Raw genomic sequence first — 24,925 nt, forward strand, 5'->3', positions numbered from 1 at the left:
AAGAGGATTTCACAAAATGTCGGCATATAAAATCTTTGTGCAACCACCAGCAGTTGATGGCTCTGGCTCTGGCATACCTAACACACATGCCTGAAACCTTGCCACTTCCCTCTCCTGAAACATGCAGTCTTCTATTGGCTCAATAGATTTGTGCCAATAGATTCTTCATTTTATTTTGATAAGTGAGTGAGTGTGAAGCATGCCCCTGAAGTTTTGATGCAACATCCTCTTCTAGCTATAGCCCTGGAGGGAAGGGGGAGACTCTTGGACACCTAAAAGCCCATCTGTCTGGACAGTATGTGCTGTACTTACAGATGGGGATGCTCTGACTGATCAAGAACCCACTGTTCTAGATTGAACACATAATCATCGTAGTAGGCTTTTATACTTCGCTGATTAGATCTCAATAACTAGGGCCTCCATTAGCTAACCGGCTCACAGTGCTAACAGAGAATTTCAGATTTTTAAATGAAGAGACTTTAAGACGACTTTTTGGATGTATCAGAGTTTCTTATTGCCACAGTGGAAATCAACATGTCAGACTCAGATTTTGCGCTGAAAATCAGAACATCCCTAGTTAAACATGCTAGCAGAGAAGGTCTTAGTTTGACTATTGAAGCACATGCCATTCGTACTGGTCTGACAGTGACAGTTTTATCTGAATGTCATTGGCACGTTAACATCTGAATTACTCACCGTCAATATTCAAAGTCGCAGCACATGTGACCATTCCTGCCGAATTTGTGGCAACACATGAGTACTCTCCTTCGTGGTCCAGGAGAACTCTGGAAATCTCCAACTGGCAGGTTTCACCATAATGAGATATACTGAAGACGTCTGACTGTCTAAGCTCTCGGTCATTACAGAACCAAGAAATCTGCAGATCTGGGGACACAGTGTTCATTTACAATTAGGATCATGTGGACCACATGTGTTTTATTATGTCATTACTGCAAATAATACTACTAATAATTGATCACCTCTTAGAGCATTTATGGTAAACAAGTATCCAAAGTATTGGACAGTAAAATGTGACAGTATTTATTTTTTAAACCAACAAAGAGAAGAAGGTGAGCAGTGGTCACTACCTTCCCCAGAGACAGAGCACTGGAACTGGGCAGGGTGTCCCTCTGTGACCAGGACGTCCCGTATGGGAGCGATGAGGACCGGAGCAGAGACCCGAGCCATGGTTTCGACCACCTCAGGAACTGGAAGACAGACAAGACAAAAACATAATCAATGGCAGTATTGTAATCAATCAAGTTATTCATCAAGTTTAAATACTAAACATTATTTGGTTCCAGTTTCTTCAGTGTGACAATTTGCTGCTTTTCTTCTTTTCACCACGTTTTTTTTCTTAGTTTTTTGTTTTTTACATTAAATTGACAAAAAATCAATGGAACCAAAACATAATGCTGATCAGAATCTGACTTTTTGACATCTATTTTACTATGTAAAACTTTATTACGCCATAGAATGTATAACTTCCATGAAAACAGAATGTAAAATTTGCATAACAACAAAATGGAGCAAAAAACCAAACCGCACCGTAGTAGCTGCACTCTGGTTTGTTAGTCGGTGGACTGTAGAAGACACCGCCCCACTTACTGCCAAAGCTAGCTGGGAAGATTGTCTCATTTGGTAATTCAGTTTGTTATCACATAACTACATTAGTAGCGTAATTGATTCACGATGGGGAAACCCAGCTAAACTTCTGCTAAAGGTAACGAAAGTATCTTAGCAGAGTAGCAGTAGCTGCAGTCTGTGTTTCCCCTAACCTCTGTGAAGATTACCCTAAGGCAGAGTGCAGTGTTGGCATTTTTTTAGTTGTTATGTAGGTTCTATGGCAACCATTTAAAAGTAAAAGTAAGAGTAAAATAATCTGCCTAAAAACCTGCTTGCTAGCATGAAAACATTTGATCATTTTTCTCAGCTTTACTGTAGTTACTAAATAAACTAAATTCTTAGTTAAGTAAAGCCTCTACCTTTCTTTATGTATTTATAGCACTGCAACGTTGGAAAAACAGTTTGCTGCCTTGAAAGGCAACTCTGCCTGCTTTGAAATATATTCTGTTAAAATGCAGATAAAGGGTATCCAATTTAAGCTTCACAATACTAAGGAAAGCCTAGAAGGAAAAAAACAAAACAGATTCCAACATCTCGATACCTTGCTGTGATAAATTTTTAAATGTACCTTCCACAGTGAGAGGGGCGGAGCTTGTCGCCTCTCCGTAGTCGTTCTTGGCCTCGCAGCTGTAGACGGCGGCGTCCTCGGGGAAGACCTCAAGCAGCAGCAGTGTGTGCTCGTCTCCGTCGTGGAGGAACTTGCACTTGTAGCTGGTGGACAGAGCCTGGGAGTCTTTATACCAGAACACCTGAGGCTGAGGGATGCCGCTCACCTGCACCGAGAAGCGAACTGATCTACCAGATGTCGCTGTCTGGGGCTGCATGTGATGGACAATCTGAGGAGGCTCAGGCACTGAAGACAGAGAACAGAAGAGTAAAATTTTAACTAGAATATATGAAAATTTAGCAAAAAGTCTTGTCAGCATCAGCTGCTTTGCTAACAGAAGAAAGTAACTTTTTGCAGTGCTTTCATGTGATTCAGTCACATTTCCATGAAATTATTGCCAAATTGTAACACTGTTCTTTCAAGGAAAATGTTTTGGAAACTTTGAAAATTATTTAGACATTATGGACCTGTAACATTGTTTAAAAGTAAATTAAAGGTGTTGCCTTTTCTGCCCTATGTTTGATTGATGTTCAGTTCTAGTGTTACTTAAGAATATTAGAATTCCACACTGTCAACAGTAAATCATATTAAAGATTAAATTATTTTAGTAATGCTTTTTTCCTGAAAAAAAACAAGACGCTAGTATTGAACATCAGTCAAATATGAGTCAATAAAGGATACTTGTTTTTTTTTTGTTGAGATGTAAATACATTATCAATGTATCAGGTCTGTATTAATAAACTAAAAGTGATTTTCTTAAGTAGGGTTTCTGCATTAATAATACAGAAATTTAAATAGTAAATGTAGACGATGTTTTTACTACTTACTTTCCAGTACTTTGCATGTAATAAAATTTATTTTATTATTGATTTTAAACTGTGAATTGACTTCAGTGGTATTCATTTTCAGAAAATGTCATAAATTAGCACAGATAAAATACAAAAAAGAGTGAAAACTGACAGTGTTTGTGTTTGATCTAGCAAATTGAAAGCAGACTGATGTCAGATTTGTTCATGTTATGTTAGGTCTCTTACGTCTGACATGAAGGGTCATGGTGCTCCTGTTTTTGCCGGCGATGAAGGTGTACTCCCCGGCGTCGCTCCTGTAGGTCTCAGAGATGGTGAGGCGGTGCAGCTTCCTGATGGTGACGTAGTTGAACCTCTCCTCCACTGAGAACTGGATCTCCACCCCGTTCCTCAGCCAGCGACCCTCCACGTCGTCCTCGTTCACCTCGAACTCGAAGGTCGCTCTTTGTTTCTCAACAACCTGCAAAAACAGATGAATGGTAGGGTTGACTACTCGGAAGTGAGTTTCCAGTATTTCCAAAGAATTCTCGCAAAATCTGTTCCTGTTTAACAAAATATCTGCAGCAACCTGATGGGACATTTTATTTTCAGCAGATCAAATGATTGGCACTGTGGTTTTTTCGTCTCCTCAAAGATAGTGAACTTTTAAAAGAAATGGTTGATCTACGACCATATAAACTAAAAAATATTAAAGAAAAGAAAGTTGAATAAACATAATAGCTATGATTAATTCTTTGAAAATCTTCAACCCTATAATTGATGCAAAGTTAAGTGATGAACGCAAAACAATTCAAACTGCATTTATGCATGTGTAGCTATATAAACTCACAGTGATGTCCCTGCTAGCGGGCTCTGAGATTTTGACGTCCCGTCCCTCGACTCCCAGGTGGCCCTTGGACATGCTTGACCCGGCCACGGCGGTGTATTCTCCAGCGTCAGACAGGCGCACTGACGGCACAACCAAACGGTGCACGAATTTATCCGAGGTCATTTTATATCTGCAGGAAACACAGAAGGTAACAGTAAACCTTTATCAAGAGATTTTCTTAATTTATTTGTTTTTGTGATGTTGGTATAATTAGCAAAAGCTGAATATGTGCAACTGTACCTGTCGGACATCTCCAGCTCCTGACCGTCCTTCATCCACATCACCTGGATGTTCGGTTCAGAAACTTCACATTCAAACGTCGCTCTTTTCTTCTCTGTGATCTTCAGGTCCTTCAGATGTTTTGTGAATTCAACCACGCGGGCTGCAGTGGAAGAAAAAAACAGGTAAATGCATAAACTGAAACCTACATGTATCACTATGTTTGATCTTAACACTGAATCACATGACTGTGTAATGTCAAAAAGGGTCGCTCACAGTGCTGAAATTGCAAAGAATTAACACTTGACTCAACTACACAGGTTTTAGCCTGTTTTGGCTAGTTTTTGTTTTATGACACATTTGTGTCCACTGTGTGGATCAGTCTCAGTGCTCTCATCAACTCAGTTTCCAGCAAAGGAAAGGAAAAGCACGAATGAATGAATGTAAAAACACAATGACTGATGGGACAGGACAGGTCCTTTAGAAGGTTCTAGTGGTCATTGGGCAGGTTCTAGCAGTCCTTTAGGAGACTGTAGTAGTCGCTGTGAAGATTCTGCCGGTCATTGATGAGATACTATGGGTCTTTTTGGTGGTTCATTGTGTTCATTGCAGTGGTTCTAGTGGCCACCAAGGAGGTTCTACAGGTCCTTTAAGTGGTTGTTGTGGTCATTGTGGTTGTAGTACTCACTTTATACTGGGTTTATTTGCTTTGATAAAGCCACTGTACACTACCTGCCTAGCATCAAACAGTAGACAGACACAGTTAGAGACTAGCTGGTGATGAAAGTGGAACATCTAGCAGCTACAGAGTCAGATATTTTTATCAGGAGTTGGGGGAGACCAAACCAGAGCTAAAAGGGAAAAAAAATGTAATTACAAAAATAAATCTTACCCTCAACATAGAGATTAGCTGTAGTAACTGCAGAACCGGCCATAAAGGTGTACTCTGCACTGTCTCCAAAGTGAACATTCCTGATGCTCAGAGTGTGAATGAGCTGTTTGCAGCGAGCTTGGCATCTGTCCGTGGACCGGATCTCCACGCCGTTTTTCAGCCATTTGTACGTGATTCCCTCGTAGTTAACGTTCACCTCAAATGTGACCGTGTCTTTCTCCTGAGCGTTCAGGTTCTGCAGCATCGTTGTGATGAGGATGGCTGGAAAACAACAAAACTGATGGTAAGTTCACCGAAACTTTCAGATGTCATTCAGACAAGAGTTTAGATGAACGGTCCTAACACTATGGAAAAACAATGCCCTGAATACCATTAAATAACCCTTAATTTGCCCCTGAAAACACAGAAAACACCTTAATCTAAATCAAGATGTTTCGTTTGGTCCTTTAATTTGCCCATTCATTTAAAAAACTAAACCCCTTATGACCACCTTTATTTCAAAAACCCTTAAAATGCAAATTAAGAACAAAGATTTTAATTTACACATTTATTTGAAACATTTTACAAATCCATTAATGATAGGTTTATGGTGTTGTTAGGGTTGGTATTTTGGTAAGTGTATGTATTTGGTATGTAAAAATATTCTCGTGCAAATTAATGATATTTTAGGGGATTTTCCCCAGATTTGGGCTAAATGAATGAATATATTATAATGTAATTTATTACCAGTTTTTAATATGTTTTCTACATGACATAAGCTACTTCTAAGGTAAGAAACTTAAAAAAAAGGGTTAAATATTTCAAATGAACGTGTACTTGATGGGTAAGTCATGTACCCCTTCAAATCGACTTAATTTATTAATCAAGGGCTTTTGAAATTAAAGTGTTACAAAAGGATTTAGTTTTCCAAATTAATGGACAAATGAAGGGATCTCTTACAATCAAACACCTTCATTTAGATTTAAGTGTGTTTTTAAGAGTAAATTCATTCATTTTAAGGGTTTGCTGTTTCATTGTGAATAGCCAACAGAATCCATTATTGGCTAAAGGTTGTTTGATCAACTTTTGATGTGTTTAGGGATTAATTTAATCAAAAAAGTTGAAAATCAAAGGTCTACTGGCCTACCACTTTAAATCTTATATGTAAATCATCCATGTTGGCTTCAGTGACAGTAGCTGAGGAGAAGAACTTACGGCTAACGGTTAGCGTTGCAGAGACTCTGTCGTTCCCGCAGATGAAGGTGTACTCTGCCGAGTCGTCCCTGCTGGTGTTCATGATCTTCAGCTGGTGGAGTTTTCCCTGAACCACAATCCTGAACTTCTCGCTCATCTCGATCTCCACGCCATCTTTCAGCCAGGTGGACGGCACATTGAAGTGAGAAACTTCACACTCGAATGTGGCCACCTGGGTCTCTGGGACCTTCACGCTCTTCAAGGGCCTTGTGACACGCAGGGCTGAGGGGAAAATGAGAGGAAGAAGAAGGAAAATGTCAGTTTCAACATGTTTTATCCAAATATGAACATACAGCTCTTCAAGGATGGCTTCTTCACGAATGAGAAGGGTCAGTACAGTGCCATGGGGGGGTGGTAGTTAGGTGGAAGGCTGTCCTGCCCTGCAGAGAGCAGCTGCACCAGGTTGTGGTGACAGATGGGTTGAAATTGTATGTAGTGTGTGGATTGTGTTTCATAGACGATCTGGAAAATTGGGTGACGTCAGACAAACATCCAAAACTGGGATCCATGTATGACGATTATTCATAATAAGGTTTGAGGGCCATGCAAATTACTGGAGAAACCACAAAACTTAAGGGTGCTGGGAGATGGCCTTGAAATACGGGAAACCCAGGAAAAAGAGTGTTGGCAGGTATGTGCTAATGTGCCGTGCTATGCTAACACTTACATTCAACGATGAGGCGAGCGCTGCACTGGAGATGGCCCACCACAGCAGTGTACTCTCCCTCTTTGCTGTTGTCCACATCATGGACAATCAGTTTGTGGGTCTTCTTCTCAGAGAGCATCCTGTAGTGCTCGTTTTGCCTCAACTCCACATTTTTGAACATCCATTTCACAGGGATGTCGTCCTCGGAGATGCCCACCTCAAATACGGCAGTTGCACCCAACAGTGATGTCACGTCCTTTGGCTTCTTCAGGATCTTGATGGCTGTGGGGAAAATATTTTACAGTTTTACAATTAGTTGTGGAACTGTTTATTTTGGAACTGTACTTCTGGCCATGTATGGGTTTTTAATTTTAGGAAATTAAAAATATAAAATCTTGTGTTGTTTTGAAAAATCAGTGGTTGCTTACTTTCAACATTCAGCCTGGCGTTTGCAGACAGTTTTCCCAGTTTGAAAGAGTAAACAGACTCGTCCTGTGTGGTGCAGTTCTTGATCTTCAGGGTGTGGACTGTGCCTTCAATAGTGATCTCGTATTTATTGCTGGGCTGGATCTCAACACCGTTCTTGATCCATTGCGCTCCCCTCACGTCCTCGTGGGTCAGCTCCAGGTTGAACACGGCGTCCTGAGTCTGGACCACATTCAGGTTTTTCAGGGTCTTCTTGACCTTCACAGCTGTGGAGACAAACATTGTCGTTAATCTAGGGTTTGGTCATTTGTGTGTAGTGGGTGCCTTAGATCAGTTGCTCTCAACCTGGGGGTTGCAATTAGCTATTTCTATGGACAGATATTTGCCAGCAAACCAAATTTGAATAAGGTAAGTCTCAATTTCCATTCAATAATTTTGAAGAAATACTCCAACATTTTGGGAAATATGCTGGTTAGCCATCCTACGCATCTCTGTGCGTCCAAGACATGTTTAATATCTAGCTTGGCTTGTGATGAGCTGAGCAAACAGGAAAAAATAGCTAGCCCTCCTCAAAAGAGTAAAAATATGCCTTCCAGGCATTTCAAAATTGTCTTATTTGCATGATGTATCTTGTTGGCGAGCAAGCTAGTCAACAATTCATCAAAGAATAAGTTGGTTTTGTTTTTAAAGTCAGATGTATTCAGGAAAAAACAAACAAGCACAGATTAAATTAACTTGTACTCCTTTTGTTCAGTCCTTGGATATACTGTCAAAAAATTAAGATTTACTGTAGATTTCATAACTTGATCTGTCCTTCAATGGCTCCTTTATAAAGAACTTAAACAGGCTTTGTTCTGTATGTGTCTATTTCCTTCATAAAACCTGGACCTACCCTCGACTTTCAGCGTGGCTGAGGTCTTGGAGGTGGCGACCTGATAGGTGTACTCTCCAACGTCTGTGCTTCTGGTGATGATGATGACCAGGCGTCTGACGGCACCGTTCACCTCACTCAGCGTGTTCTCGTTGAAGTCGACAGGCTGGCCATCTTTCAGCCACTTGCCCTCAGCGGAGGGGTTGGCTACTTCACACTCTAGCACAGCGGTCTGGGAGTCGGCCACCACCAAATCATGGAGGGGCTTCTTGATAGCGCCACCTGGTGACAGGAGATAGTTGCAGTCAGTTAATGCTTAGTCCAGTCAACACTACAATGTGTTAACTTGTGATAGAAACCATCTCTGAGATTGCTGAATGATCTTGTTAAAACTCAATTTAAAAAACTTAGCTCAGTTTACCTGTTACGGTGAGTGAAGCACTGCACATCTTCTCACCAGCGGCGAACATGTACTCGCCCTCTTCATCCTTCATTGCGTTCATTACAGTCAGAGTGTGCCGCTTGTTGATGGACTCCATCTTGTATTTGCTGCCGGCTTTGAGCGGCTGCCTCTTGAAGGTCCAGAAGGCGTCAATGCCTGGGTGAGAAACCTCGACTTCAAATGTGACGTTCTCAGACTCAGAGCACTCCTTGTCCTTCATCGGTTTCACGATCTGGACAGCTGTTGAGATGGCACAAGAATTAGATCAGTTAATTAATGATCAACTAGTCGTCTTTCATACTAACTGTCCAGGTAGGACGAAATGGGTTATGGGCATGTGGCATGGATAATGGGTATGTGTCATTTTCATGTCATTTCCAAGAATATGGCCTCATTTCTCTTTACTGGGCCTGTATGGAAGTTCCCCTTACTGAAAGGTTTAATAACTGGCACCACATGCCTTTCATGTATTATTCCAGCCACGTAGACTCTATTCTTTGGGCTCCATGTAAACCATTTGACGTAGGGATTAAGGTTATCCAGTGATTTGAAATGTTTTAATACCCGGGAATATATCACACTTCCTGCAGGTATTTTTTCCAAGAAAAAAATAGATTTTGCTGAGAATTCCCAGAAAATACCAAGATCTCATTTCCTCTCCTGGTTTCAAGAGTGAATCTAAAGCTGCACAATCAGTTTTGTTGTGTTTTACAGTTAGGACTTTCAATTACCTTTTCCTTAAATTTGGCACCAATGTAAACAAATCTCTCTCACTGTGTGAAATATTTTGCTTTGATGTGTTTTGAATGTGACAGAAAATCTGTCTTTGAAGCTTTAAGTCAGGACAAGGATGAGTTCTCCTGTTACGGACTTTGTATTGGGGTGTTAGAACACAATTTCCCTTGACAAATACAGATTATTTGATTATTATACCTAAAATTTATTGAAACAAGGGATGCATGATTCTGTTGATTTACTCATCTACTGATAACATAACTATCATCTGTGTAAAAATTATACAAAACTAAGTACTAAACTAAGTATACTAAAGTAACAGTCCTGTTGTCGACTTATGGTCTTTTTAAGTCAACATATGCTTAAACCTCACTCAAGCTTTCCTCGTAAAACTTACTCTGAACAGAAAATTTGCAGCTGGTGTCGGCTCGGCCAACCACCAGTTTGTACTGTCCTTCATCGGAGGCGTAGGTCCTGTTGAAGACCAGACGCTGCTTGGCTCCCTTTGCCACCATCTGGATTCGGTCACTGGGTAACAGCAGTTTGTCGTTGTGGTACCATTTGACTGAGCTGACATCCTGAGCGGAAATCTTGGTCTCCAGGACAGCCTTGGTGCCCTCAATGGCATTAGTGTCCTTCAGTGGGATCAAGACGCCAATTGCTGCAACATGAGATAAAATCTTTTGTTTGTAACATTTTATTTTGGAATATTAAATCCTTTAGAAAAATGACATGTATCTAAGGTGTCTTACTCTGAATGACCAGCTTTGCAGAGGTTGAGATTGCCTGATCGGGAACCACAAATGAGTACATTCCAAAGTCGTCCTTGTTTGTGTCTTCAATCAGAAGTTTGTGGATCTGTCTGTCAATAACAATGTGCACACGGTTTGAGGCCGTGACTGGCTGCCCATTCTTCATCCAGGTTCCTTCAACATTCTCCTGGGAGAACTTGACCTCCAGCTGAGCGATGTCGCCCTCGCAGACAGTTAGGTCAGTCAGAGGCTGCATCAGGGTCACTGGACGCACTGAAACAACAAGACAAACATGTTAGGTACTGGATACGACCAGAATAAAAGTCAGAGTAGTGCTTTCTCGAGGCTACAGCATTCTTTACAATATATGAAATTAGTGGATGGAACAAACAACATAATAAAGATTTTACTATTTTTACAGCCTTTAGACTATGAGGTAACTTGTGGTGTTACAAGAAAGCCCACGAAATGTCCACAATCTAAAGGGTTCATCCTCTGGGAAACAGGAATGTTCTCAGTAAATTTCATGGTGATATGCTTGTTGGGAATTTTGGCCAGAGGGTGATCCTACGGGAAAATTAAGAAGGTCACAAAATCTCTGGGGATCATGTACTCCAATACCAAATTTCACGTGAATCTGACCGGAAGTTGTCAAAATGTTTTTTTTGGAAGACATTTTTGGATGGATTGACAGGCTTTGACCAAGCTACAGCTCCAAATTTACTACAAAAGTACAAAACTTATAGTTACTTAAATAACTCACATTTCATCTTCAGTGAGGCACTTGTCTTGAACTCGCCCACTTTGAAGGTATATTTTCCCTGATCTTCCTTCTTCACATCTTTGACAGACAGGGTGTGTCTTCCACGGCGGGAGGACATGACGTATTTACTGCTGGGAGAGAGCAGCTTTTCTCCAAAGAACCAGCTGCCTTCAGCATCCTCACGAGACACGACACACTCAAACTCTCCAGAGTACGTCTCAGGCACCTCTGTGCTCTCCAGCTGCTTCAGGATCTCCAGTGGGGCCCCTGTTTATTACAAAATACAAATGGTACGTCAATAACTACAGTTTTAGTGAAAAGTCCATGATACAATTGGACACATTATTGTTGTTTTGTATTGCCAGTTCAATAGTATTTGTCTTCCGATACAACAAACTATCTTGTGCACACCTTAGCAAAGACATCAGGGAGCAGATCAAGTTTTATCGCCTTAACATTTTCTCTGCATCTGGTAATTAGGTATCAATGCTGTATCTCTTTCATAATGTTTGGCTTGCTGTGAAAAAACAAAAAAGTCATCTGCCCTTTGCAGATTAAAGCATGGTGTGCTTCATAAACCTCAGGTAATTTGCCAGATTTACAGATTTAAGGTATCTAAATTGTGTCTACATTCAAAAGTTGTTCCTACCCAACAACACAAGAAATTTTTTTAACTGTGGCTGAAATTAAGTTTGCTTTTAAGCTTTTATGTGAGTGAACCTCAGAGTGTAAAAGATACGACTAAAAGACTATATATCATATGCACATATTTGTCCATCATCTCTACAGAAATTGATTCATGTTTAGGTATTGTCCTCCTTGACTGTAGCCAGTCATTAGCCAACCCACCTTCAACAATGAGTTTGGCACTTGTCCTGACGTCATCGTCTACAACCACACAGGTGAATTCTGCGTCATCCCTCATGTCAATCATCAGCACAGACAGGAAGTGAACCTTTCTGTCGGAGTGCATCCTATATTTGTCTCCGGAGAAGATCTCCACGTTATTCTTCAGCCATTTGACCTTGACAAAAGGCTCATTTGTTTCACACTCGAAGGTAGCCATGGTGTCCTTCTCCTTTGCGTTGATGTCCTCCAGCTTCTGTGTGAAGGTGATGACTTGCTTTGCTGAAAAACGACAACAAAACCTTTGTTAGAAACTACACAATTTAAATGCAGTTAGAGTTACATGTAAATCCAGAGTTGTGTTACCTTGCACCAACAGGAAAGCATGGCTAGAAGTCTCTCCAGCAGTGTTCGAAGCTTTAACCATGACACTAGCAGAATCCTCTGGTCTGACATTTTTGATCACTAGTTCACACACATGATCCTCAGGCCAGTACCAGTAAATACGGTCAGACTTCTCCAGCTGAACACCGTTCTTGAACCACTGGCACACAGGTTCTGGTCTGCCAACAACTCTGACTTTGAACTTGACTTCATCACCCTGTGCGACTGTCTGGCTGGTAATACGTTCCAGGATCTTAGGAGCTTCCATGCTGGCTGAGAGCTTGACCCTTTCTGGTTTTAGAGGTTTAGCTGTAACCGTGCGACGCTCCTCCTCCTTCTTCTTCTCAGCCTCCTCCTTCTCCTTGGCCCGGTGAAGCAGGTCCTCCTTTGTTTTCTTCAGCAGATCCTCATAGGACTCATCCCTCTTACGTGACTTGAGCTCCACTGCGGTGATGGACTCATAATAGCCTTCCTCTGTCCTGCGCTTGAACTTGCCCCTCAGCTCCTCTGACTCCTCTGTGGCTTTTTCGTGGACAATTCTCTGGGCCTTCTTGAGCTTGACCACCTCTTTCAGCTGAGAGTCCTCTGTGGGTTTCTCAGCCTTCACCACCTCAAATGATGTTTTTCCAGGTTCGGGAGCGGCTTCAGCTGCCTTAACCTCCGGGGCACGGCGCAGATGAGTTCTGAAGTCCTCTTTCTGCTGAATCTCCAGCTTCACGGTGTGTTCAGCTGAGCCCAGGTTGTTGTTGGCCACCAGTTTGACCTCTCCTGAATCATAGGATTTTATTTCGGTGATCTCTAGATAGTAAATACCATCATACCGAAGTCTGTATCTCTTGCTTTTGCGTATAAGTTGTCCGTTGAGGTACCAGTTAACCTTGGGTGCTGGGTAACCTGTCACTCTGCAGCGGAATCGGGCTGTGTCGCCCTCCATAACTCTGACTGGTTCAGGAAGAAGGACAATATCAGGTTTCATTTTCTCAGTTTCTTCTTCAGCAGTGACTCCGTAGGGTCCTCCTTCATGAGCCAGGCGTTCCATCTCATCGATCCGGTGTGCTCCCTTCCTGCCTTCAGGAAGCTGTGTTTCCTCAACAAGACCCTTCTCATCCTTGACGACCAGGGTGGCCGAGGTCTGGTCAGCTCCATACTTGTTGGTGGCTCTGCAGGTGATGACACCGCTATCTCTAGCATAAGAAACTTCATAGTCAAGACTGCAGTAGCCAAATTCATTGACCATGCGTAACCTGTTAGCAGCTTCCAGGGGTTTTCCGTCATGCAGCCACTCCACTGCCATCGTGGGGTCACCAATAGGGGTCAGTCTGCATTCAAAATGAGCTGGACCAAAACGCTTCATGCGGACAGAGGTCAGCTTCTTCTTGAACTGTGGTTTCTGCTGCTTCTCTTTGTCATAAAGGTCACCCTCCTCCCACTGCTCTTGACCATATCGCAGATGAAGGGGCTCCAACTCTGGAGGGGCAATTTCCTTGGCTTTGTAGGTTCCTTTGGGAATAATGAGCTTCCTCTCTGGTTCAGGTTCAACATAGTCCACCTCTACATTGACTCTGCAGCGTGTGGTGTCTCTGCCAGCCTTGTTGATGGCTGTAGCTGTGTACCAGGCGCTGTCTGAGCCAGCTGCTGAGGGAATCTGGAATTTTGCCTCTCCTCTGGTTCCTTCAACCCTGGTGAATGGATTTATCATATTAGAATATCTTCAACATTTGGGTTTTTACTACAATGAAAAATTACAGTTGGTTTGACGAATAATTTGTAACCGATCTGACAAATTCAAATATTGGCAATTCTTATAAAAACGCAGTCAAATAGAGCTTTAGGTACTACTTTAGTACTAAATTACTTACTTCAATATAAAATTAAAGTTCAAAATATTTCATAATATTTTTTGTGATTGTGTAGTGGCAGCAAGCTCGCTTATTTGGCCATATAGAGATCAGAACATCTGTTGTCGCTAAATATAAATACAAAATAACTCCAATGGTGCTGTGGGTTTACTGTCAACTCAGTTTCGGTGACAGAGAGCCAATTTATAAATACTGATAATACAGCTATTATAAACATACCTGATGTTTGGGTGCTTGTGTGGTGTGATAATGTCACTGTTTTTCAGCCAGACAATATCAGGCAGGGGATTTCCAATGGCTTTGACAGCCAGTTCAACCAGAGTGCCCTGCTTTACACTGATGTTCTTTAGCTTCTCAGTGAACTGGGGACGCACCAAGGTTTCTTTAGCTGAAAAAGAAAGAAAATACATCATCAAGAAACCTTAAAGTCATTAAATGTTCACAAGTATCCTCTTCAAATAAGCTCAAACAGTGTTCATAGAATGTTCAAGACGAGATGCAGTCTTACCATCAACAGTGAGAGTGATAGAGATGGATGACCGTCCAGCTCTGTTCTGAGCAACGACTGTCCACTCTCCAGAGTCCTGCGGCAAGGCCGGGACAATGATCAGGGACTGAGTACCATCCTCTTTAACCACTATTTTGTGGGTGTAGTCGCTAACCACTTGTTGTCCTGAGGAGGAGATGTATGGATTGTGATTATTGTAAGGCCAACAAATCGTATTCAAGAAAATTACAATGAAGATCTATTTTTTACTCACCATTGTGGAACCAGTATGTGTCAGGCATCGGTCTGCCAACGACCTTCAGGTCGAACCTGGCAGTTTGCCCCTCAGAGCATTTACATGAGGAAGGCTTCATGACAAACACAGGCTTGTAGAGTCTTTCCAGCTGAGCCTCGTCTGTCTCATCAAGCCGGCGAGCAGGAGAGTGTCCGGGTGAACGGCTGGAAGAACGGCCAGGAGAGCGGCTCAGAGAACGAGGAGATGTTGACCTGAGTAAGAAGCAGAGTCGTCAATACCCAGTTCTGCACCTTAGAATTATTTTTCAGTCCTTTGAGTAAGACCTTACCTGATCCTCTGCACTGCTGGCTGCGGTGTGTATCTCTGAGGTGTTCCAGCTCCGAACGGCTCCACGTAGAGCTTTCCAGAGCTGACGGCATTTCCTTTCATGTTGGTGGCAAAGGCGGTGTACACGCCCTCATCCTCTGGCAGAACCACAGGCAAACGCAGGCTGGCTCGTCCATCCTGAAGAACTTCCATCTGGTAATGGTCACTGGGCCTGATACGCTGGCCATCTTTGAACCAAGCAATCTGGTAAAAGACAAAATGTCATTGTAAGACCACTTTGGATACAAACCTGTCTGTTTTACAATTTTCACATGAGCTTTTCATTTTAGCTTTAGACAGTTTATGTAACGGAAACCTATTTCTTAAAATTTCAGTACCTTGGGGAGTGGCATTCCAGCCATCTTGCAGTGGAAAGTGACGCCCATTCCATCCATGATCCTGTAGTTTTTAACAAGGGTGTCAAAGGTGGGCTGCACAGCCTCGGTGGGGGCAGCGGTCACCATCAGTTCACCGTCCTCTGTCACTATCTCTTTGTAGGTAATCTTCATAATGCGGAGTTCAATCTCCTGGATGATCCTTTGCTCAATGGCAGAAATATGGAATTCCTGCAGAGGAGATGAGATGTTACAAGTTTTAACAGGTACTCAAGCGCTCTTGACAGTAATTTCATTGTTTTAGCTGTGGCTGTCTATCAATAATCATCCAATCACTGTTGGTTGATTATCAAAATATTGGCAAATCATAGGAATAATTGGGATATTTCCTCTGTTTGGACTAACAACTCAACCCTGATCACATCACATGTTCTGAAAGAATATTTGACTTTTTCCATTGTTTCCCATGTCTTTCTACTTAGCAGTGCAGCCTTTCCTTGGTGATAGCAGATATCTGAAAGATTCTAGCAAGGCTGGAATGCCAACAAGGCAAAGCGGGCAACTCTCCCTGGTCCCCAGATTCTCAGGGGTCCCATAAGGCATGGGACTACTATTTGTATGATTTGTGCACCACTAAATTACAATATCAACTGAAATCAATGACAAAATGAAAAATGACTAACTTTTAAAAAGGTCCTGTATTACCTAATCAAAAGGTCCCATAGAAGGACGCTGTGTCAAAAACTAAATATCCTTGAACATTTGTTCAATTGAAGGTGAAAGGATGCATACACAGCATTCAAAGAGGTAGTGGTGGTAGTAAGGGCTGTCAAGTTTGCCCCAAGGTCCCCTAGTGGGATAATCTGGCCGTATAGATATGTAAAGTTCCAGGTTCCCATGACATACTCACATTGTCCAAACCCGCTACAAGACAACCTCCAACCTTGGCTAATGATGCATCTACCTGTCCAGAGATAATGGTGGTGGTCATCTGCTCCATTGTCGTAAAGGCAACGGGGGGAATGTCTCCCACTTCAGGCTCCTGCACCACGGCTGTCACTTCAGTCTTAAAGGTTGCTTCCTGTTTCTTCATGTAGGCTTCATATTCCTCTGTTAACAAAACAAAGTATTTAATGTTACGTGACCTAAAACATCTTATTTTATTGACTGAACTGACATCAGAGAAGAACCAGGTCTTTGCAAATCTTATTCTGAAGTCCTTGTAGACATCTCCCAGTCTGATCTCTTTTCTTCTTTGCTTTCCTGTCTTACTTCATTATCAAGGTAGATTTTATTGCTGCAGATGTTTACGTACCTTCCTCCAGCAGACTGGCGGAGGCTGAGACCTCTCCGAGCTGATTCTTGGCAAAGACAGAGTATTCTCCGGCATCATCAGCGAAGGTCATGGAGATCTCCAGCTTGCATTCTCCAGTGTCCTTCTTGTAGGCAACTTTATATCTGATGGATTACGGAGGGGAAAGAGCATGTTAAAGGTGATTCACTGATGACTCATGCCCCCTAGAGACTGCAGTGTTCATTACAGACACAATCTAAACAAACATCATTTAGATGAATTATCTATTCTTACAGTCTTGACAGAAATGGAGATAAAAATGTTATGTTTGTCCTGAGGATGGCTCAAGAGAAAAGGTAATGGGATCAGGACAATTCTTGGTAAATTTTTTGGTAGATTTTGGAAATTTGCCAAGATGATGGTGCTACAACAAACACTCAGATGATCCTTTTATTTTATGCTGGTGGTCACAAGTGCTTTTAGATCTCAGGTCATCTTTGGTGCAAGCTGGAGTGGTGAGAAATGATGGATGACATGCAACAAAGGCAATGAACTGATCATCACCCCATAAAAATGTGTTCAGTCGATGATTGAAAATCAGCACAGCTCTATTTACCAAGCAGGTCCAAGAAATGGAAGAAGAGGAAGGAAAGAACCAACAATATAAATTATAAGAATAATAAGGGATATTTCCACTGTTCAGACTTAACAATTTGTACTGTGTTGGGAAACCTTAATGACAGGTTTTTAGTGTTTCCATTGGACGTTCACCATTGTTTCCCAGATTTCTGTCTTAGTAGGCTTAGTAGCCTTTCCTTGGTGATATCAGATTATTGGAGACAAACCAGGGACAATGAAGCACAGTACATGATTGCCATCCTATGCCCCTAGGCCACCAGTATGCTCCAAAGATGTTGTATGTTTTTGTCCGTGTTGGTTTCTTAACATCTTGGGATCATGTAGGAAATAAGAGTTTTCACTTTAATGTTCCCTTTTATTTCCCTATAAGAAGCTTTAAGGTTAAAATCATCTTGTTCCACACTTGCAGTAAAATATATATTCTGTATTATTTTGTTTGATATGATGTCTACACTGAGTTTAATATTCAAACGCAAGACTTTATGTTTTCAAGGCTGCACAATATAGATGTCCATCTGCATAATTTTCAGTACATTTCCCCAAAATTCAACCTAATATTTAGAATCATTGAGGTTTCCACTAAAAATCTGAAAAATGTTCTGTGGGTTTATAATAAGTTTGTGATGACTGACCCACAGACCTAGTAGTAGATGAGTAGATTTTGAGATGTTACATACCTGTATCCGGTAGTGAGCGGTATGCCGCTCTTCTTCCAGATGATGTGTGGTTTGGGGCTTCCTCCGACCTGGCATTCAAACACGACACTTCCTCCTTCCACCAGCTTCTGGATGGTCGGATTCTTGATGAAGAAGGGAGCGGCAGCAGCAGTATCTGACTCGGCTGCGCTCACCTGAGACATGGTCTCCTCTTTGGCTTCTTCGGTTACACTAGAAATACAAATCTCTTTTTAGGATAACTAGGACTGAGCTGCAGCGCTAGCTATCTTCAGCTGGCACTTCAACAATTTAAAAATAAAGAACCTGAAGAATCTTTTCTTAAGTTACATTTTGATCAATGTTGACCAGGTAGACTATGTTTATCAACCTGCACTATATTGGTTTATCTTTTAGCAAACTTTAAAGGAGCTTTGATTGACTCACAGTTTCTCAGTTTCAACACGTTTGGTGATGACAGCAATCTCCTCTCTGCTCTCGATGTCCTCGGACACTGGAGGAGAAAGACAGGGTTAGTCTCAAGCAGGAGTCACGATGTGTAGGTTAAGCGAAGGATAAAATATAAAGTAAGTAAAAAGTAATTGCATATTCAGAGGGACACTGAAAATGTCCTATTTGAGGGCTATGATGCAAACCAATTGATGTTTTGTTTATTGATGATTTTTCTCCTGTTTTACTGTTTGCACTGACCCTGGACGAGCAGGTAGCAGGAGGTGCTGACGGTTCCCGCCTCGTTTGTGGCGGTGCAGGTGAAGCGCCCGCTGTCTTCAGCGAATGCCTCACGGATCACCAGCTGGGCGTATCCGTTCTCGTAGCTAATCTGGAAATCAATGGAGCTCTCAATCTTGTAGTCCTCTCTGAACCACATGATGACAGGTGTGGGGTGACCGCTGATCTGGCACTCCAGGGTCACCGACTCGCCCTCTATCACATTTGTGTTCTTCAAGCCCTGCAGAGAAAACACAACACTTGTCAGAAAATGTCAATTTCCCAAAGGTGCATGAATATATTTTATATGTATTTTTTTGAAGAGAACTAAGCCACTTACAGACATCAGTGTGGGCGGGACCACGCCATCGCCTACAGAAGGTACAGCTGCTGCCTCCACCACCTGTCGTATAATCACGGATTGGTCAGAACACTACAATTTAACAAAAAATGCACCTATTTCTAAAATCCATGACATTGACATGCTATAGCAAACACACATAGGACAAGACTTTGAACTTGCTGTTCACATCCAACATATGAAGAAAAGATGACAAAGCACACAAAGATGGAGGGGTGGCTGGATGGGCTTAAGAGGTGAGAATGAGGTTGTCAATAGCATCGATGAGCATGTTAAAGTTTTTATTAGAAGGATATTAAATCCTGGACTTTCACAGAAATCAAGAAAACCGGACTTCTAACAAACTAAACTAAGGGTCTAGGAGCGGCTCCTAAAGGTTGCAGTGTTCTTTATATCTCATGAAAACACAACATATTTCTTATTTAAACTTAGTAGTGGGGATAGTAGAGGGGATAAAAATGTAAAGTTTTGTGTGGTGCTATAATCCAAAGGGCGATTAAAATCAAAAGGGTTTAAACTCTGGGGAGTAGAAAAATTCTGCTCCTTAGATTTGATATTGATTGTGTAAAAAAGTGGATATTTTGGCCACTTGGTGGGACTAGAAGAAAGATCAGATGGATCATCTTCTGGCAACCATGAGTATGCACAGCAAATTTCATGATATTCTGGCCAGTAGTTGTTGAGATATCTTGCTCCGGACCAAAGTCTTGGACAGACAAAAAGTGATTCTTTATTGCTGGTTTGTAATATAGAAACTACTCTAACCTTCATTTACTCATCAGGTTTTCTTGTCCTGTTCAGATCCAGCCCACTAAACTAGATTACAAACCTGGGCTCCCCAGTCCTCATATATTCTCTCAATGCCCCCTGAGTACACCACCCCCGTCTGTAACTCCGTGCCAAAATGACTCTGATATTTCTCAGTGAAGTCTTTGAACGGTGGAGGGATGGGCTCCGGTGTCTCTCTGGTCTCCCCCACTCTACGAGATGGACTGGGAGACTTGACAGGCTTGATGATCTTTCTAGCGGTGGCAGAGGATGAGGACAACTCTTTCTGCAGAGTGGCAATAGCTGAGCCGGCGATGGAAACCTGACCGACCCAAAGAGGAGGAACAGCCACACCATCAGCAATAAAATATGTTGGTTTGTTTTAAAAGTTTGTGTTAAACCACAGCACAGGGAGGATCTATGGAACGTTAGTGTTATTAAAGCTACAACAGAATAAAATGTAGAGAATTTTAAATAAAGCCAGATTAATAAGTGGGTGCTGGAGTGTGTTTATTGATTAAGGGGGTGAAGAAAAACAAGGTTAAAGGTGGATTCATTTTGTTATTTTAAATACATTATTTTATCACTTCTATACTACAGTTCACAACAAGTTTGCATTTCAGGCAAGCTGTAAATAACTAAATGACCGTTCGCTAAACCCCTCTCCTCAAACAGCAACAGTCCAATCACAGCTTGGGAACAGTAACTAGTCACAGCAGGTGTGTTTCTTTTTTTCCATGTCTTCTGCATGGATCATCAACAGGTGAGGATGCTACCTTTTCACCTGTGACCCGTCAGCTTTAGCCTCAGTCCGTTAGCAAGACATCATGTACGTAGCCATTAAGTGCATATTTAACACCCCTTTTACAGGGTTCTTGCTTAAAATGGGTCACCTGGAAACTTTTAAAATTTTATGGAGATGGAGTTTTTAACCAACTCAGGAGTTAGCATCAGCTAATTGGCTAGCTAGCTACAGGTGATTAAATCTGCCAGTTACAGTAGTCATTTCAACAGTAACTAAGGGGGGCAGGTCATAGCGAAGGGTCAATTATAGGTTAGATTATTGACTAAAGTATGATATTATATTATTTCAGCATTTAATTTTAAAGTGTTATTTCTTGGTCCACATTTTTTCCCCATGTGTTTTGTTTTGTTAAGTTCCACTCTTTCTAAGCAGGTTATTTTCTACTGCTTGCCTGATGTCGTCTCCCTTACCTCAGAGCTAGACTCATGTTTTGGTACAGAAACTTTAGAAACTGTGAAATGTGGAACTGGGGACCGGGCGACACCAGTGTCCACATGGGAGGAGATTTCTGTCGCTCTCTGAATCTGGAGTAAGCAACAGAGTTCACAGGAGTGTTACAACCTCAGGAAGATTTTAAGAGCTGGACAATATATGTACACTGTATAAGTATATAAATGTTTTGAATAGTAATTTATTCCAATAAGTACTACAAATGATGACATGGTTATCAAGAAATTTGTTCTTTTAGATTTATATTTTCAGAGTAATTATCATAAAACACTGGCAAATAATTTTGCTCACTTTCAAGAAATTTTCTCACGTCAAAATAATTTTATTTTACAATTATTGTTATGTATCTGTTATCAACGACACCTTGGAGTCATTATCATCTCTATGTGGACACCAGGGACTCGTTATTGTTTCTACATGGACATTTGAGAGTCTGTTATTGTCTTAATTGTTCACAGTTGTGATATATATGAATACCTAATTAACATTATAAAACCTGTGCATACTCTTTTTTCATCTAACAATTTATCAGGGACAGTAAAAGCAACGATAAAGACTTGAATTGATAAGCATAACTGATAATGGAACTGTTGGGATTGCTGTAACAAAAATTTTGTTAAATCTGAAATTTTTCGTGAAACTTGAAAAACTGTTTGCCAGTGCAGTAGAAAATATTCTTATATATAACAAAACAGCCTTTAAACCGACTGAGTTAATCTGATCATTTGGTCAAATCTCTTGGTAATTTTGTTGTGTCTTTGCCCTGGAGGCCTAGCTAACCTGAGGCAGCGGCAGGGTTGGTTCAGGTGTAAACTCCTGAGCAGTGGTAAGCATTTGGCCAGCCTGCACTCTTGTTGTTGTCCAGCCGGCTCGATGCTGTTGATTGGCAGCCATGGTGGCGGCCTGCTGCCTTAACTCTGCCTCTACAGCCTCTGCCTCTTCCTCTTCAGCTCGACCGCCCTCGACATGCACAGGCTGACGGACCCGAGCAAGGTCAACGGCGGACACCACTGTGGCCACCGCCCCGGCTCTTTTCCCTCCCTCAGCCTGGAGACACAACCAGCAGCACATAGACCTCAGGACATCCATGGCAGGACAGTGGTACAGAGACAGGCAGGTGGTGAAACCTGCATCTATCCTTGTCTCCTTTTAGCAATTAGTTCCCTCAAATTAAAACCATTTTCAAATTCATATCATTTGTCCTTGGCTAGGGACTGTTTGGAGTAAAGGAGTAGTTTATTTTTGGAAATGGTCTTATTTGCCTACTTTATTTCCATGATTTCTTCATGGATCACCAGCTGATGGGGCTGATGACTTTGTACCTGGGACTTATTAGCTTTCGCCTCACTCTGTTAGCATGATATCATCTATGTAGCTATCAAGTGCATATTTAAGACCCTTTTACAGGGTTCTCGTTTTCAAACAAGTCAGCTGGAAACATAAAAAATGTGACTTTTCAACCAGCTCACATTACCTAGCTAGCTACAGATGATAGCGATGATGTTAGTGACAGTCATCATTTCAGCTGAGAAAATCAGATAATTTAAATTTCATGTCTGTGTGTTAAGTACAGAGCTGGAGTCATGGCAGGGTTAGCTTAGCTTAACATTACGACTGGAAGCAGGGGGAAACAGCTAGCCTGGCTCTGTCCAGAGTTCAAAAATACACCTACCAATGCCTCTAAAGCTCACTGATTAACATGTTGCATCTTGTGTAGCTTGTTTGTTTAAACTGTACACAAAAGAAAAGTAAAAACCACAATTTGTGGTTTTAAGGTGAGTTGCATGCTGAAACTATTTCTTGGCGAATATTTGGAGACAGAAGCAGGCTACTGGGTGGATGTCAAGAAATACTCAAGTGGTTTTTACATTTCTCTTTGTGTGTGAATTAAGTAGTAAGCTTCAGAGGTCCTGGTAGGTGTAGTTTTGAACTTTGGACAGACCAAGGCTAGCTGTTTCCCCCTGCTTCAAGTCTTTATGCTAAGCTATTCTAGCCACATCCTGACTCCAGATTTACAGCTGACTGGATGTGGAAAAAGCACAATTTCAAGTCATTCAAGGGAATGGATTACTAAAATGAGGGAACAGAATAAATTTATTGAGCCCAAATATGTGTTATTTAAGTATTAGGGCATGAATTACTAATTTGATGAAACATAAATACACACACCTTCCTGCCTCTGTAAAATACACCAAAACTTGTCACAAATCACCAATGAATGAGTATGTGTACATGTACACTAGTATCACTGTTACAGTCAAGTTTTCAGAGAATCCGGTCTACATTTTTGCATGTGTAAACACAATTTCCTGATCATTGAAACCTGGATCAGAACTTAATCCTGGTTTTTGGAAACTCTAACAGAAAGTCGAAATTAACTAACTAATATTTATATATATATTATATATTTAATTTAGGTATGGAAACTTTATGGACAGGATACTAGTGTGCATGTAAATGTACTCATGTAAACATTTAAGCTTATCTGATGAAGACAACACACTCATCTGTTTGACATGCAAGAAATGCAACACTTAAATCAGCTTAAATTCAACAAAGAGCAACATGAACAGAAGTAAAAGTGCCTAAAGTGAAGGAAAGTGAAGTGCAACCACAACCATGTGGCAACAAAACTCAAAAAAGAGGTGGTGAAAGTGCTAAAAAAAAGATGAACGAGCAACTGCGATATGTCCACTCGTAAAAGATAAAGAGCTACCTGCTCCTCCGGCTGCTGGAATGCCGGGCGGACATCTTGGTTTTGATCATGGTAACACAAATGTTCGTGATTAACAGCTGAAAGAATCTCTTCATCAGACAAATCGGGCAAGACGTCATGGTTATGAAATCTGAACATTTCTCCAACTGATTCGAGGTGGAGGTGCTCTTGGTTTGAAACAGGTGACGAGTCTTTGTGGTTAAACACGGAGTAGAGATCTTTACAGATGTATGACGGACTAAAACACGTCTCCTCTGACGTGTCTTCATTGCTTACATTGTCCGTTTGTGTCACCACACGACTTTCAAAAGCGTTGCTGGACTCTTGCTCTTCTTCGACTGAGGTCAACGTGTCTCGGTTGTCAAAAGTTTCACAAACACCCTCCTGGCTTGTGTGGAACTCATCACTGTATGAGTGCATATCCGAATGATGGACTTTATGGTCACATGTCATTTCCTCGTGGCTCTTAGATTCGTCCCATCCCTCGGCATTCTGGGTAAAACTCGTGTCATCTGGCATTCCAGATGACTTCATTTCAACAGTTTGAGGCTAATAACCAAAATAAAAGGATTAACTTTGGCATTCATACTACTGTTAAGTGCCAAAAAAGTGAGACCCGTACAAGTGGAGGAAAAACTGGCACAAACCAAGAATGTCAAAGTGGTTGACACAAAACTGATTGGCAAAAACATTCATATTGAAATGAGAAGGATGGAAGAAATGGAAAAGACTGAACTGGAGTTTTCTGGGTGAATTGAAAGTAAGATTTGTTGTCTTTCAACCCAAACTATACAAACCCTTTGAACCTGAGTCTTTTTGGAAATACATAGTTTCACATTTTTATTAAATTAATTGAAGAAATGGAATTTTGAAATGTATGCGTTTGAGTGTTTCCAGCCCAGCTAGCAAGAGGTCAGTGGGACACCCCAGGCAGACTTTACGGTCTTTAATGGTTCCTGGACGGTCCGATGCCGCTCAGAATGCAAATGTGAAGATTTCATGGAGATAAATTAAAGTGAAAGTAATTTCATGTGCGAGGATTGTGGATTTTGCACACACTGAGATGCCACGGCAGTGATACTGTCAGCATG

The 24,925-nt window shown here is 41.5% G+C and overlaps 1 protein-coding gene across 1 annotated transcript in view; it reads right to left on the reverse strand.

Moving 5' to 3' along the window:
- Nucleotides 1–24,925, reverse strand: part of LOC122885285 (titin-like) — a 208,217-nt gene that overhangs the window by 168,245 nt on the left and 15,047 nt on the right. The window contains exons 8-39 of the mRNA XM_044216151.1: nt 23,835–24,383; nt 21,899–22,165; nt 21,079–21,192; nt 19,925–20,185; nt 19,075–19,137; nt 18,717–18,975; nt 18,453–18,519; nt 18,030–18,239; nt 16,735–16,877; nt 16,384–16,529; nt 15,423–15,650; nt 15,047–15,288; nt 14,737–14,969; nt 14,484–14,648; nt 14,195–14,363; nt 12,099–13,795; nt 11,736–12,014; nt 10,887–11,153; nt 10,124–10,396; nt 9,769–10,032; nt 8,616–8,876; nt 8,216–8,476; nt 7,326–7,589; nt 6,919–7,179; nt 6,213–6,473; nt 5,019–5,279; nt 4,148–4,289; nt 3,869–4,037; nt 3,268–3,499; nt 2,195–2,479; nt 1,089–1,208; nt 697–885 (exon numbers count right to left, since the gene is read on the reverse strand). Of these exons, the coding sequence (XP_044072086.1) occupies nt 697–885; nt 1,089–1,208; nt 2,195–2,479; nt 3,268–3,499; nt 3,869–4,037; nt 4,148–4,289; nt 5,019–5,279; nt 6,213–6,473; nt 6,919–7,179; nt 7,326–7,589; nt 8,216–8,476; nt 8,616–8,876; nt 9,769–10,032; nt 10,124–10,396; nt 10,887–11,153; nt 11,736–12,014; nt 12,099–13,795; nt 14,195–14,363; nt 14,484–14,648; nt 14,737–14,969; nt 15,047–15,288; nt 15,423–15,650; nt 16,384–16,529; nt 16,735–16,877; nt 18,030–18,239; nt 18,453–18,519; nt 18,717–18,975; nt 19,075–19,137; nt 19,925–20,185; nt 21,079–21,192; nt 21,899–22,165; nt 23,835–24,383 (8,602 nt within the window). The remainder of the gene's footprint in view (nt 1–696; nt 886–1,088; nt 1,209–2,194; nt 2,480–3,267; nt 3,500–3,868; nt 4,038–4,147; nt 4,290–5,018; nt 5,280–6,212; nt 6,474–6,918; nt 7,180–7,325; nt 7,590–8,215; nt 8,477–8,615; nt 8,877–9,768; nt 10,033–10,123; nt 10,397–10,886; nt 11,154–11,735; nt 12,015–12,098; nt 13,796–14,194; nt 14,364–14,483; nt 14,649–14,736; nt 14,970–15,046; nt 15,289–15,422; nt 15,651–16,383; nt 16,530–16,734; nt 16,878–18,029; nt 18,240–18,452; nt 18,520–18,716; nt 18,976–19,074; nt 19,138–19,924; nt 20,186–21,078; nt 21,193–21,898; nt 22,166–23,834; nt 24,384–24,925) is intronic.

Source organism: Siniperca chuatsi, linkage group LG12, assembly GCF_020085105.1.
Source record: "Siniperca chuatsi isolate FFG_IHB_CAS linkage group LG12, ASM2008510v1, whole genome shotgun sequence".
Lineage (NCBI taxonomy): Eukaryota > Metazoa > Chordata > Actinopteri > Centrarchiformes > Sinipercidae > Siniperca > Siniperca chuatsi.